The 13,014-nt window shown below is 39.0% G+C and overlaps 1 protein-coding gene across 1 annotated transcript in view; it reads left to right on the top strand.

Moving 5' to 3' along the window:
- Positions 1 to 13,014, top strand: part of UNC5D (unc-5 netrin receptor D) — a 657,451-nt gene that overhangs the window by 492,036 nt on the left and 152,401 nt on the right. Inside the window, exons 5-6 of the mRNA XM_087969985.1 lie at positions 8,545 to 8,725; positions 10,350 to 10,517. Coding sequence (XP_087826111.1) covers positions 8,545 to 8,725; positions 10,350 to 10,517 — 349 coding nt within the window. The remainder of the gene's footprint in view (positions 1 to 8,544; positions 8,726 to 10,349; positions 10,518 to 13,014) is intronic.

The following is a 13,014-nucleotide window of genomic DNA, read 5'->3' as shown; positions in this document are numbered from 1 at the left end:
TTTGTTCTGATATGAATATTCAGCTATTTTTTTCACACTTCTGCAGCCTACAACTACTTATCTTTCCAAAAAACTCTTTTCTCTGCCTTCCATCAAGTCCCAGCTGATTGGCTGGGTTTCCTTTGGTTCTCCCTACACAGGAGAACGGAGCTGGAAAGCAGGTCAGTGGGGTGGGGAAGGAAGGGGGATTTTGCAGTATATCCTTCCCTGCCATACCCACCAAGCCATGCCCACCAAGCCACGCCCACAGAACCAGTAGTAAAAAATGTTGAATCCCACCACTGCATGGAGGAGTAGAAGAGGACTCCAGTGGCAACCTGTGAAGCTCTAGTGAACTCTATGCCCAAGAGGGTTAAAGCAGTGCTGGAAAATAATGGTGTCCACACAAAATATTGACACTTTGGGCACCATTTGGACATTATCACTTAGGGATGTACTCACTTTTGTTGCCAGCAGTTTAGACATTAATGGCTGTGTGTTGTTTTAATTTGAGGGGACAGCACATTTACACATTTACAAGCTGTATCCTCACTACTTTACATTGTAGCTGTGATAACCCAGGGCACAGCACAAAAATAAGAAAGTCACAAAAGTAGATAGATTCCCTTTAATACCTCCAAATTGGCCCCAAATGTCCAGTTATCCTCGGCTGGAGATCAAACTTTTCCAAAAAAAAGTCTACAAAGGGAAGAAATGCAGTCCGAACCCAAAGTACAGATAAATTAGAAATAAAAAAACCAACACAAACCACTCTGAAGTAATTAACACGACAGTCCAGGATAAAAAATTGCAGATTTCCAAAAGATAATGAAGCACACACAGTTGGGAGGATGCCAAAACCCAGATAAGCCTTGACAAAGATAATGCACACTTTGCTTCCCGCAAGGTGCTATGTGCAAACACCCTTCTTATATCCTGTTCTCCCAGCTGCAACTAATGAAAAGGATCAGGGCCTTTTTCTCTCCCATGAGCCATGTTGCTCCCTTCAGCGTTCCTCCCTGTGTACCCTAGGATGAAGAGGGGGGTGGCCCTGGGTCTTCCTCTGAATGCCCAGCTGGGATTTATTTATTTATTTATTTATTTGATTTGTCAATCGCTTACAGGATAACAGGTATAAGTATAAACATAGTTTTGAATACATGAGACAGATACGTATAAGAAGAATAAAAAGAAACAATAGGATAGGGACGGTAGGCACGATTGGTGCGCTTATGCACGCCCCCTACAGACCTCTTAGGAAAGGGGTGAGGTCAATAGTAGACAGTCTAAGGTTAAAATTTTTGAGGTTTGGAGAAGAAACCACAGAGTCAGGTAGAGTATTCCAAACATTGACCACTCTGTTGCTGAAGTCGTATTTTCTGCAATCAAGTTTGGTGCAGTTTACCTTGAGTTTGTATCTTTTGTGTGCTCTTGTATTGTTATGATTGAAGTTGAAGTATTCATTTGCAGATAGGACATTGCAATGTATGATTTTATATACTATATTTAGATTGAACCAATGGCAGTGTAGTTCTAGGTTTTCTAGGTCTAGAGTTTCAAGTCTGGTGGCATAAGGTATTCTGCAATGAGTAGAAGAGCGGAGAACTCTTCTTGTGAAATATTTCTGGACTTTCTCAATTGTGTTAATATCAGATACGTAATGTGGGTTCCAGACTGATGAGCTGTATTCAAGTATTGGTCTAGCAAATATTTTGTATGCTCTAGTTCAGGGGTTGCCAACCTTTTGGACCTCAGGGACCACCAAACTCATAATTTTAGATCCCAGGGACCACTAACCGATTCTGTGGGCATGGCCTAATTTGTGGGTGTGGCTTGGTGGTCATGTGACTGGCTGGGCATGGCTTGTATGTAAATATTATTAATATTTATATAAATATTGAATTTTTTATAAAGAAGAGCAGCTTTTACCCAAAATCAGGCAAAGCAGGCAGATTAAGTTGCTCACAGAATCATTCAGTGATCTGTCTATCTGCCATTGGCTAGCTCAGTCTCTCAAATTTGCTTGCCGTGAGTCTGCACTGAATTTGTTTGCAAGCAAACAGTCCTAAGGGAGGTTCAGCTGTGCTGAGCCGAAGATCTAAAAGATTAGCTAGAAAGCAAGAAATCCAACCATTTCCTGCTTTCTAACTAATCTAAATCTCCTGGCACAGCAGAACAGATGATGGTTGGAAAAAGGAAAAATAGCAATTTAGCAGGCAAGTTTACCGGGTAAGGAGTGAGTGGGCAGGGAGGGTTCCCGTGGGCCATGTGGGTGGCGCAGCCTTGTGTTTCTGTGCAGCCTGGATTAATTGCTTTCTGGGGGTGCTCTGGAGGTGAGATTTCTCTGTGGACTATCAAAATTTTCTCATGGCCCACCAGTGGCCCGCAGCCCGACGGTTGGCGACCGCTGCTCTAGTTAGTAGTGTGATATTACCAGAGAAAAAGCTATGTAGGATTAGGTTAACAACTCTTAATGCCTTTTTGGCTATGTAGTTACAGTGGGCTCTAGCACTTAAATCATTAGAGATGAGTACTCCAAGATCCTTGACAGAGTTTGGATCCTCAACAAGGTCTTGACTATTCAGCCTGTATTTTATTTTCTGATTTTTTTTGCCAATATGTAAGACAGAGCATTTATTTGTTGAGATTTGAAGTTGCCATTTGTTTGACCATTCTGATACATAGTCAAGTTCTTTGTGGGGGTAGTAGTATTGTCTGTGGTGTTGAATAGCTTTACATCATCAGCGAAGAGAATGCAGTTGCTCTTAATATGATCACAGAGGTCATTTATGTAGTGTATGAAGAGAGTTGGTCCTAAAACACTGCCTTGGGGGAACACCACTGTTGACAGGTACAGAATTTGATAGGACGCTCCCAATTCTGACCATTTGTTGTCTGTTTGACAGGAATGCTTCTATCCAGTTATATAGGTGTCCAGAGATACCATAAGATTTTAGTTTTAGTAGTAGTTTGTGATGTACCACTGAATCAAAGGCTTTACAGAAGTCTATGTAGATTGCGTCTATTGCTTTGCCCTGATCGAGTTGTGTAGTCCATATGTTTTTGCAGTGTAAGAGTTGGAGATTACAGGATAGTTTTTTTTTCTGAAACCGAATTGTTTATTAGAGAGTAGGTTGTTTGTCTCTAAGTGGAGGATAATGGATTGGTTAATAATTGATTCCATGACTTTACATGTGACGTAACATAAAGAGATTGGTCTGTAATTTTCAACTAGGCTGGGGTCTCCCTTTTTGAAAATGGGGATGACTGTGGCTTGTGACCATAGGTTTGGCATGGAGCTGCTCCTGAAAGATTTTTCAAAGATTATGCTTAGTGGTTCGGCTATGGCAGTGGATAGCTTTTTTAAGAAGTAGGCACATATTCTGTCCGGTCCAATATATAGGAATGGTTTTAGATTGCGTAATGCTTTTTCAACAATGTCTTCTGTAAAATTGATATGTAGTAGATCATTGTAGTTTTCTGTGGTTCAACTAGGAAGTACTGGGCTTGATCCATTGCTGTTTAGAAATACTGAGCCAAATAATGTGTTAAAGAGGTTGGCTTTGATGGTGTCATCATTGCAGTCTTTGCCATTAGGCCCTTTCGAGGGTGGGATGGACCTTGAGTCTTTTAGTTTGTTGTTTACAAAATTGTAGAAAGCATGGGTGGAATTTGTGCGTAGAAGGTTTTCCTCTTGTTTAATGTGATAATTAGTGCATTCAGTTTTTATCTGGTTGCATAAATTTTTGTATCGGCTTTTGAAGTTGGCAACATGACCAGATTTGTTTTTTCGCCAAAGTGATCTCTTTTTGGATTTTGCCCTTCCTCCATTTCTTCGACAGCCACTGGAGCCACACTCCCACTCCCTGTCAGCTGCTCAATCTCCCCCTCAGAATCAGACTTCAACAAGGGCATGACAGTAGCCAAGTGTCATTTCTTCAGTGTTGTCACATGAAAAGATATACTTAAATATTTACAAAATGTGAGGGGCTGTACTCACTTCTGTGATATACTGTACACACACACACACACACACACACACACACACACACACATTCTGCCTCTCACAAAACTTGGAACTGTTCTGAAGAACTCATTACTCTTTTTAAATACTGCATATTTTTTCCCTTCACCTAATTTCGCAAATGTTCAATCTCAAAATGCAAGAGATTCTCAGACCTAGAACATTGCTGAAGTATTTTGGAAGAGAAAATACCAAAGTAACGAACGGTGATAATTTAGCATGAACTGTTCTTACCTTTTGCAGTTGCCCTTGGTAACGCCTAGGTGAGTTTGACTGATCTAAGAAAACCCAAATAGATTTGGGCCTGGTTAATCCTGGGCAAGAAACTATAGTAACTATAGGAATTACAGTCAAGCTCTGGTCATCTCACACCTGGACTACAATGCAGTCTATCCTTGCAGAGGGCTATCCTTACAGAATATTCAGAAGCTACAATTGGTGTACAATGCGGAGGCATGGGCAGTCTTGGGTGGCCCATGTTGCACTATTATTCTGTTAATGGCATTGGCTACTGATTGGCTTCCAGGTACAATTCAAGATGTTGATTGTCACCTTTAAATCCCTTCAAGGCACAAGTTCAGGCTATCCGAGGAACCGTCTCACCCAATGGGATTTGGCCACTCCACCTATGCCAGCATAAGTGGCATGCTGTGCAACTCATAAGTGAAGGAATTTTGGCTAGCAGGGTTCAGGAGAAGAGCATTTTTGGCTGTGACTTGTACCCTTTGGAATATTATATCCTCTGAGGTGAGATCCACACCAACCCTCCTAATCTTCCTTAATGGCCTAAAGATCTGCCAGTTGGCCTGAGGCTCCAATGGGAAGGTATTAGTTATTATTAGGTGGCTATCCTTCCTTCTCCCCCTCCTTATTCAGTGTGACCTATCAAAATATTTTACATGTTCTGGGAAAGTGTTGGCAGTCCTAAGTTGGAAGGCCATGTCATTGTGATTTCTACCGAAAGATCCAAAGCCGGAAGCCTTGATTGATGAGCTTTGCAAAATCATTGGGTGACCTTGAACATGTTGCTCATTTTTCATTTATGATCCAGATTATTATGAAGATAAAGAGCATAATTTTAAAGGCTTTGTACATTGACCTATGAGAGGGTGAAAATATGAATGGGAGGGTGAAAATATGAGAGGGTGAAAATATGAACATCTCAGGGTGTCTCTTGAATTCCATTCCTAAAAAATTACCATTTCTTCCTTCTTATATCCTTCCAGCTTCAGGTAAAGAGATGTCAGCTCTGTTAAGCCAGGATCTTTTAGGAAAAAAACCCACTGTTATTTTTCCTTTGCTTTTTAGAAAATGTATGTGTGTGACTCTAGAGACTACATGGTTTGGTAGTTCCTATGAATAATGAAGTTAACAGCTGTTTTGCAAATTTATTAAAAGGTGCCCTACCCTAGGAAATTCACAAACTCTAAATCAGAATGGTCAAGCTTCTAGGTCTTCATGTTAAATTTTAGATCCAAGCTGAAAGTGAGATGCTCTCATAAAGAAAGGCAACTTTTGTTATATTTAGCAACACTACCAATCTCTCTCTCTCTCTCACACACACACACACAAACACACACACACACACACACACACACAAATACCCATCCATGTATTATTAATATACATATTTCCTTGATGTACTAGAGACAGAAGATTTTTCCTGGAGAAATATTCCAAATTGTAGTTTATCGTTACCTCCAAACTGAGATACTACTCTCCAGTTGCAGTCTGTCTGAAAAATGTCGAAAACATCCAGGAATATTCTCGTGGGTTATGAGTTTGAACTTTCTATGCTCAAATAATTCTTAATTTACACTCTAGACCCTGCACAGGTAAAATGAAAATATCTGGTAGCTCTTTTTGCTATCAGTAAAGGAATTCACAATGTCTTCTTACTTTAAACTACCCTTAGATTCCTTCCAGAGATAGTGGAAATAAAAAGGAGGAAGTGGGATGTGAAAGAAAAAAAAAACCATATATGGGAAGTAAGAAAATAAAATATTGCTTGCATGATAACTGCAACAAGCAATAGTTTTGCAGCCAAAAGTGGTTTTTCCCTCATTTTCCCCACATCCAGTATAGTATTGGAATAAGTAGATTATTTTCTCCCATTTAAGCATTGGGGTTATTAAAAATTAAGGATATATTAAGCCTATTGTAGATTAAAACATATTTATAATTTGCCAAATCATTGCTCTACCAAGAAACATTGAACTTTAGAAATTTCAGGGTCCACTCACATTATGGACCATCTTTATTTTAAATTAAAATTGTGAAATAAATGTATTTATTTATTTATTTGCATGATGACATACCAAGATAACTTATTAGTCTTAATCAGGAGTGTCAAACTTGATTTCACTGAGGGCCACATCAGGGTTGTGTTTGACCTGGGGGGGCAGGGGGGGGTCTGGCCAGGATGGGCGTGGTCAGCTTGACATCACTCGTGTCAGGGGCGCCTATAGTCTGCCAGCAAAAATGGGCTCCCAAGCTCTGTTTTCAGCTGCGACAGCCTCCTGCAAGTCTCTGTCAGCAAAAATGGAGCTCGATTTTTGCTGGCAGAAGTATTGCAGGCTATCCCTCAGTTTCCAGGGCATTCCCATGGGCCAGATGTAAGTACCCCATGGGCTGGATCCGACTTCCCGGCCTTGAGTTTGACACACCTGGTCTAAATGCATTCATACTCAGCTGTAATGTAAAGAGTCTCATCACAAATCCTGTGTATCTGGGTTTCTTTTCCACTTTTTATCACTAGTCTCATATTTCCATAATATGTTCAACAGAAACCTGATTTTGCTTTTTCTGTCCCTAGCTAACCAATGTGATAAATGGTGTGGGGTGGGGGAGACTGCTGCCTGGCATGGATTCTAATTGGCCATGATAGTGGTCGGCTGATGATTTGTTTATAAACTAGAAAATCTACAAATTGCCAGCCATCTGCCCAGCACAGTCTGCTAATGAATGCCTGTAGCCTGCAGATCCATATTCTGATTGCCTCCATGTCTCTGGGCTCTCACCTGGGATAATTTGCCAGAGTTTGAGACCTGAAAATAAATTGTGACTTAACTGTCACCGGCTAATTCTTATAGATATGAAATATCCATTGCAAAATTGTAGATGATACACTTTTTAATGTTTCGATAGAAGGTATGAAGGGTCCTTGGTGCTCTCTAAGCTTGGTTGTTTTCTTACAGATATTTCATTACCCAAATGAACATAATCAGTGCTATCAGTGACTATCATTGAAGATGTTACCTGATTTACATAAAGAAACATCTGCAAGAAAACAACTAAACTCAGAGAGCACCAAGGATCCCTCATTTCAACCCTGAGCTACAAATATTCTCCTTTATTGATGGAAGATATAGTTTTTGCAATTAATTTACCAGCTCTGCAGGATCAAGTACTTTGGTGTGGTTTCATGCTAGCAGATTCAAGACAGCTCTCTGGAGTGGAACAATCTTTCACTCAGGGTTTGCTGGGGCGTCTTTAAGGTTCAGAGCTTGTGACTCCTTAAGAAAAATATTTGGAACCTCAGGATTGCTTTATACCATGGGGAAATGCTAGCAGGGATTTCTCATTATGCTTTCCCAAGAGAGGAGGAATACTGCTTCTTTCCTTTGAAAAAGAAAAGGAAAGACTCATAGACTCATAGAGTTGGAAGACAAAGAAATATTTGTGCATCACTCTTCCCAATTCTGAAGGTTCTGTGCTTTGATTGTGTTGCTTCCTTATGATATTTTTCAGCATTTGCCTCAGTAAAGTGATTGCTTTTAACTTTATCTTTGAAGATACTTCACATTATGTGTGTATCACTTCTATTTCCAAACAGTTTTAGTGTAATGACTCAGCCAGGGAGGAGAATGGGGTTGTGTATTACCTGGCATATCCCACTTTTTTCTTTTTTTCCATTATCCTCCAGGTTTGTACCTCCTCTCTGGAAATCTCCTTATTTGCCACATTTCTCCAGTCCTGAAGACACAGAACAGAACGAAGCTCTGCATTCTTGTTTTACCAATTCTGTATCTCTCCTGCCCTCCTTTTATCAACATCCTATTTTATTAGTATCTGTAATACATAGAGTAGATAGATACATAGATAGGGATAGAGATAGAGATGGAGATAGAGATAGATAGAGATAGAGATAGAGATAGAGATAGAGATAGAGATAGAGATAGAGATAGAGATAGAGATCCAAGGAAAAGCATAGCAAATTCAGCTTTCTTCACTTTCTTCTATGCCTTTTGTGAATGCACTGAATAAAGAAGGTTCCATATTATTTTCATTTCCTGCTTTTTTCTCATCTGAATTCATTGTCATCCTACTTTATCAAGCAGCTAATAATTGGAGGAGGACCATTTGATGCCATCCAAGTCTTTTTGAATCCCATGATGCTTAGTCAACATGGATAGTGTTAAGAGATTCCAGGAACAGCACCAGATTTGTCTATTTTAATGTAATTAATTTCAAATAGTGACCAGAGTGGTATATCAATATTCACAGTTTATGAATTGTTTTTTCTCTCACTTTCTTTTAAGGTGAAATGGCTTAAGAATGAAGAACCGGTCAATGCTGAACAGGATGAAAATATTGATACCCGAGCAGATCATAATCTAATTATCCGCCAAGCCCGGCTGTCTGATTCAGGGAACTACACTTGCACGGCAGCCAACATTGTTGCCAAAAGAAGAAGCCTCTCAGCCACAGTTGTGGTGTATGGTCAGTAGGTGTGACATGTTGTAACTTCTTGGACTTTGAGTATCACTCTTGCTTGATCAATATTGTTAATGAATTCATTCATCCATTTCTTTTTAGCATCACTACTGGCCAAGGATTTCCTGGAATTGAAGTCCACACATCTTAAAGTTGCCAAGGTTGAAAAGTACTGGTTAAAGCATCAGACTAGAAACCAGGTGGCTCTGAGTTCTGGTCCCACCTTAGATATGAAACCAGGTGGATGACCTTGAGTTAGTCATTTTCTTTCAGCTCTAAAATGGAGATAATGGCAAATAACTTTTGAAAAACTTTCCAACATAATTGCAAAAACTTGTTCAGGCAGTCTCCAATAATTAGGTACAATTGGACAGAAGGGGAAAAAAAGTTTAGTAGAACACTGAAATAAACCTCCTACTTGTAATAGTGATAGGAGGACAGATCATGTCAATGCTCCCTTTCCTGACTTCTAACAGTTCAGAGCATCCAAGCAAAATATAATTTTATTATTGTTTTTGATAACTTAATAACTTTTAATAACATATTAAAATAACTTGTTAACACTTCTCTGTTCAGTCAGAGATTAAGATCCTTGATTTCAAAACAGAGTTGAGAGTATAAAAGTTGTGATTACATAAATTCTATGTATACTTTGCTGAGAATGAGTGGGCATAAGAGGTACAAAGTCAATTGCTCATTAGTGAAGAGAAGTGTGTCTCAATGAAGGAGGAGGATTATATTAATGTAGAACTGGGGCTATGTATTCCCCACTTTTTAAAAAAATAGTGAAGTATCAGTTATATTGAAGTTGTCTATAACCTGCTGAAGCTAGATGTTCCACTAGATGTATCCAAAGTAAGGATGTTGGGTAGTGCAGTTAAGCGATACCTTGAGATCCAAAATCTAATGTATATTAATGATACCTGTCTGTACAACAGTGGAGCCTCTTAATCAAACTTAAGACAGACTAACAGATGACCTTACAGACATTTTTCAGACAGCTGAACCTGAATGCAGCAGGGAAGTTTTCTGCTTCTTTCTTTCTTTGTTTCATCTTTTCTTTTGATTAAAGTACCAAATTACATTTCATTGATTAAGACCGAATAACATCTCAACACTTCCCTTCCCTTCCCTCCCTTACCTAATTGAAATGAAAACCAGTTTGGTCTAGTGTTAAGGTACCAGCCTAAAAACCAGGGGACCATGAGTTCTAATCCTGTCTTAGGCCTGAAAGCCAATGGAAGACTTTGGGCTAGTCACTCTGTCTCACCCAACTCATCTCATAGGATTGTTCATGAGGGGAAAATTGAAGGAGAAAGGAATATCTTGAGTTATTTATAAAAATAATAAAGGAGGGATTAAAAGAACAATTTTTAAAAATATGCTTGGAGTGAATTAAAGTGACCCTATGTCATCATTAGTTCCTTACCATTTATTGATACTATGTCCTTTAGGTAGGTGCACCTCAATAATACTTGTACATTAGCATGTATAATGAAAATGGTGATAATTCTCACATCTTTATTTGTTTTTAAGGAGAAAATATTGAAAATGGAAGGTTGTGTAACAAAGACTGTTGTAAAATGCTAATATGATATTCACCTGTTCCCCTACATTTTTGTTTGTATAGTGAATGGAGGCTGGTCTTCTTGGACGGCTTGGTCAAACTGCAATGCCCAGTGTGGCAGAGGATGGCAAAAGAGATCTCGGACATGTACCAATCCTGCTCCCCTCAATGGTGGTGCTTTCTGCGAAGGAATGTCTGTACAGAAAATTACCTGCACGTCATTGTGTCCCAGTAAGCAAGATATCCTGTTAACAGTGTAGCCAGTAGTCAGGGCCCTTAGTGCATGTAGAGCCCCAGGCTAGAGTGCATAGCCAGGTCCTTAAAACTTTAGGGAAGAATAACAGGGTTGGGGGCATTCTAATCACTAAAGGATGTTTCACAGAGTAGGGGCTGCTGCAGAAAAAAACTTGTCTTCTAGTCCCTATCAACTGATATTCTTTGACTGATGGATCTGCAGCATGCCGATCCTATTTGATCTGGTTGGATGGGTAGAAACTCTGGATAAAAGGTGATTCCTCACTATCTTTATTCAGGGTGTGGTGAATGTTGGGACACATGGACAACCTTTTTTCTTTTTCAATGTCTTGGTTTCTCCAGAATCAGAAAATTGAATTTTGGGCCAAAAGGTTATTAAGATTTTAATCTGCAACCTAATTCTTATGCACTCTGATTGTATCTGTGTTTGTGTGTATGTATGTATTTTCCCTTTTGTCTTCTGCATATTCCCTATGAGCTTTATTACCTAAAACACCATGGATATTTGAACACCTATCTACAGGTCTAAATTGGAATGTACTGGAACTATACATTGCAAGCATTTTCTCCTCCTTTATTCTAACTTCCTCTCTTAACTAGGCATGGTTTGAACACAGGTACTTCAAGCAGAACTGGGCAAGGCTTGTACAGGTTACAAGCTGGAAAGTGTGCACTCTGTAAGGCAATTCACAAATGTATTGATCCTGAATTTCTCTTAGATGTAAACAAGAGGACTGCAAGGCTGGTTTTGATATTTCTGGCACATGTCAAAAACTCCGGATTTTGTTGGAATCTGAATTTCCATAGCAACATTACTTTCACTTAAAGCAGCTGTTGAGGCAAAAAGTCTCAAACCCAGTGGTGGGATTCAAATTTTTTACTACCAGTTCTATAGGTGTGGCTTGGTGGGCATGTCAGGGGGAGGATACTGTAAAATCTCCAGTCAGACACCTCATATTTGCCGGTTCTTCGAATTACTCAAAATTTCTGCTATTGGTTCTCCAGAACTAGTCAGAACCTGCTGAATACCACCTCTGCTCAAATCACTGTTGAATCTCATAAATAATCATAGCCATCAATCTCTGGGTTTTCTTTCCACTTCCCCCTTTGCCACCAAAAGACATATTGCTAAAATTAGTTTTCCAGTCTGCTGAGGCTGTCCTTTTGTCTAGACACCTACTTTGTTCTCATTTTTTACCATTATCTCTTCAAATGTGTTCTTGTTTACTTGAATGGGCCAAGATGGCAAAAAATTCAAGTAATATATTTTCCCCATCTCCATCCTAAACCTAGGTGCCCATACTTTCAGAACAACAAAAACATTTTATCAGGAATTCCCTTAAGAATGCCTTCCTTGGGGTTAAATTGAAAGGTTAATATATTTAATCTTCTCAACATTTGGAATATATGTGTGCCTCTAGAGTAGACCTCTGAAGAAATGATTAAAGGATTGGACACGTCTCATGTCCATCTCATAATTAAGACTTGTGTTAAAAATCCCACATGCCAGATATGAGAACTTCACAATAACTTCCTTTTGCTTGAAAAAACACAAATGGAAAAAAGTATATTTCCTATTAGAATGAGGAGGAAGAATGGAAAATATTGGCATGCTGTTTCTTCCAAATGTTCAAATCTCAGGACTACCCATATGTTGTTATTATTGCTATCACCTCTCAAAGCTATACCAGTTGGAAAGATGTTCTTAACACCCAAACCCCAATCTTGCCTTGCTTCAAGCCTGAGGGACTATTGAAAATTATGTAATACAAAGCAAAGTTGTTGTATTATTTCTATGACAATGAAAAGGAGAAAATATGCAAGCACAGACATTCTTCCTTTCTATATTTTCTCTCCAACATCCAAATCAGCTAGATGATACAGGTAGTCCTTGACCTACAACAGTTTATTTACTGACCCTTCAAAGTTACAACAGCAACTGAAAAAAGTGACATGATTGTTTTCCACACTTAAAAAAGTTGTAGCATCCCCATGTCACGTGATCAAAATTCAGATGCTTGGCAATTGGTTTGTATTTATGATTGTTGCAGCATCCCAAGGTCATGTGATCCCCTTTTGCAACCTTCTGACAAGTAAAGTCAATGGGGAAGCCAGATTCACTTAACAACCATATTACTAACTTAACAACTGCAGTGATTCATTTAACAACTATGGCAAGAAAGATCGTTTAACAACTGTCTCATCAGTAACAGAAATTTTGGGTTCAATTGTGGTCATAAGTTGAGGACTACCCATATGTTGTTATTATTGCTATTCTATTCACCTCTCAAAGCTATACCAAATGCAAGATCGCAATTTGTTAAAATTGGCATGAAATGACATTTTGCAGAATGATCATCCAACTGAAATTGCTATATTAGTGCTGTCTGTACTTTTTGTTCAAAAATGGTACTTTGTATGTATCTCGTAGGTGTGAAAGTATGTAAAAGTTGCTGAGTTTCGAGGCAAGTTT

This window comes from Notechis scutatus, chromosome 7 (genome assembly GCF_049901735.1).
Source record: "Notechis scutatus isolate UNSWTSFEM ecotype Mainland chromosome 7, rNotScu1.2, whole genome shotgun sequence".
NCBI lineage: Eukaryota > Metazoa > Chordata > Lepidosauria > Squamata > Elapidae > Notechis > Notechis scutatus.
Note: the sequence above shows the minus strand (reverse complement) of the source record. Positions and strands in the feature narration are given on the sequence as shown.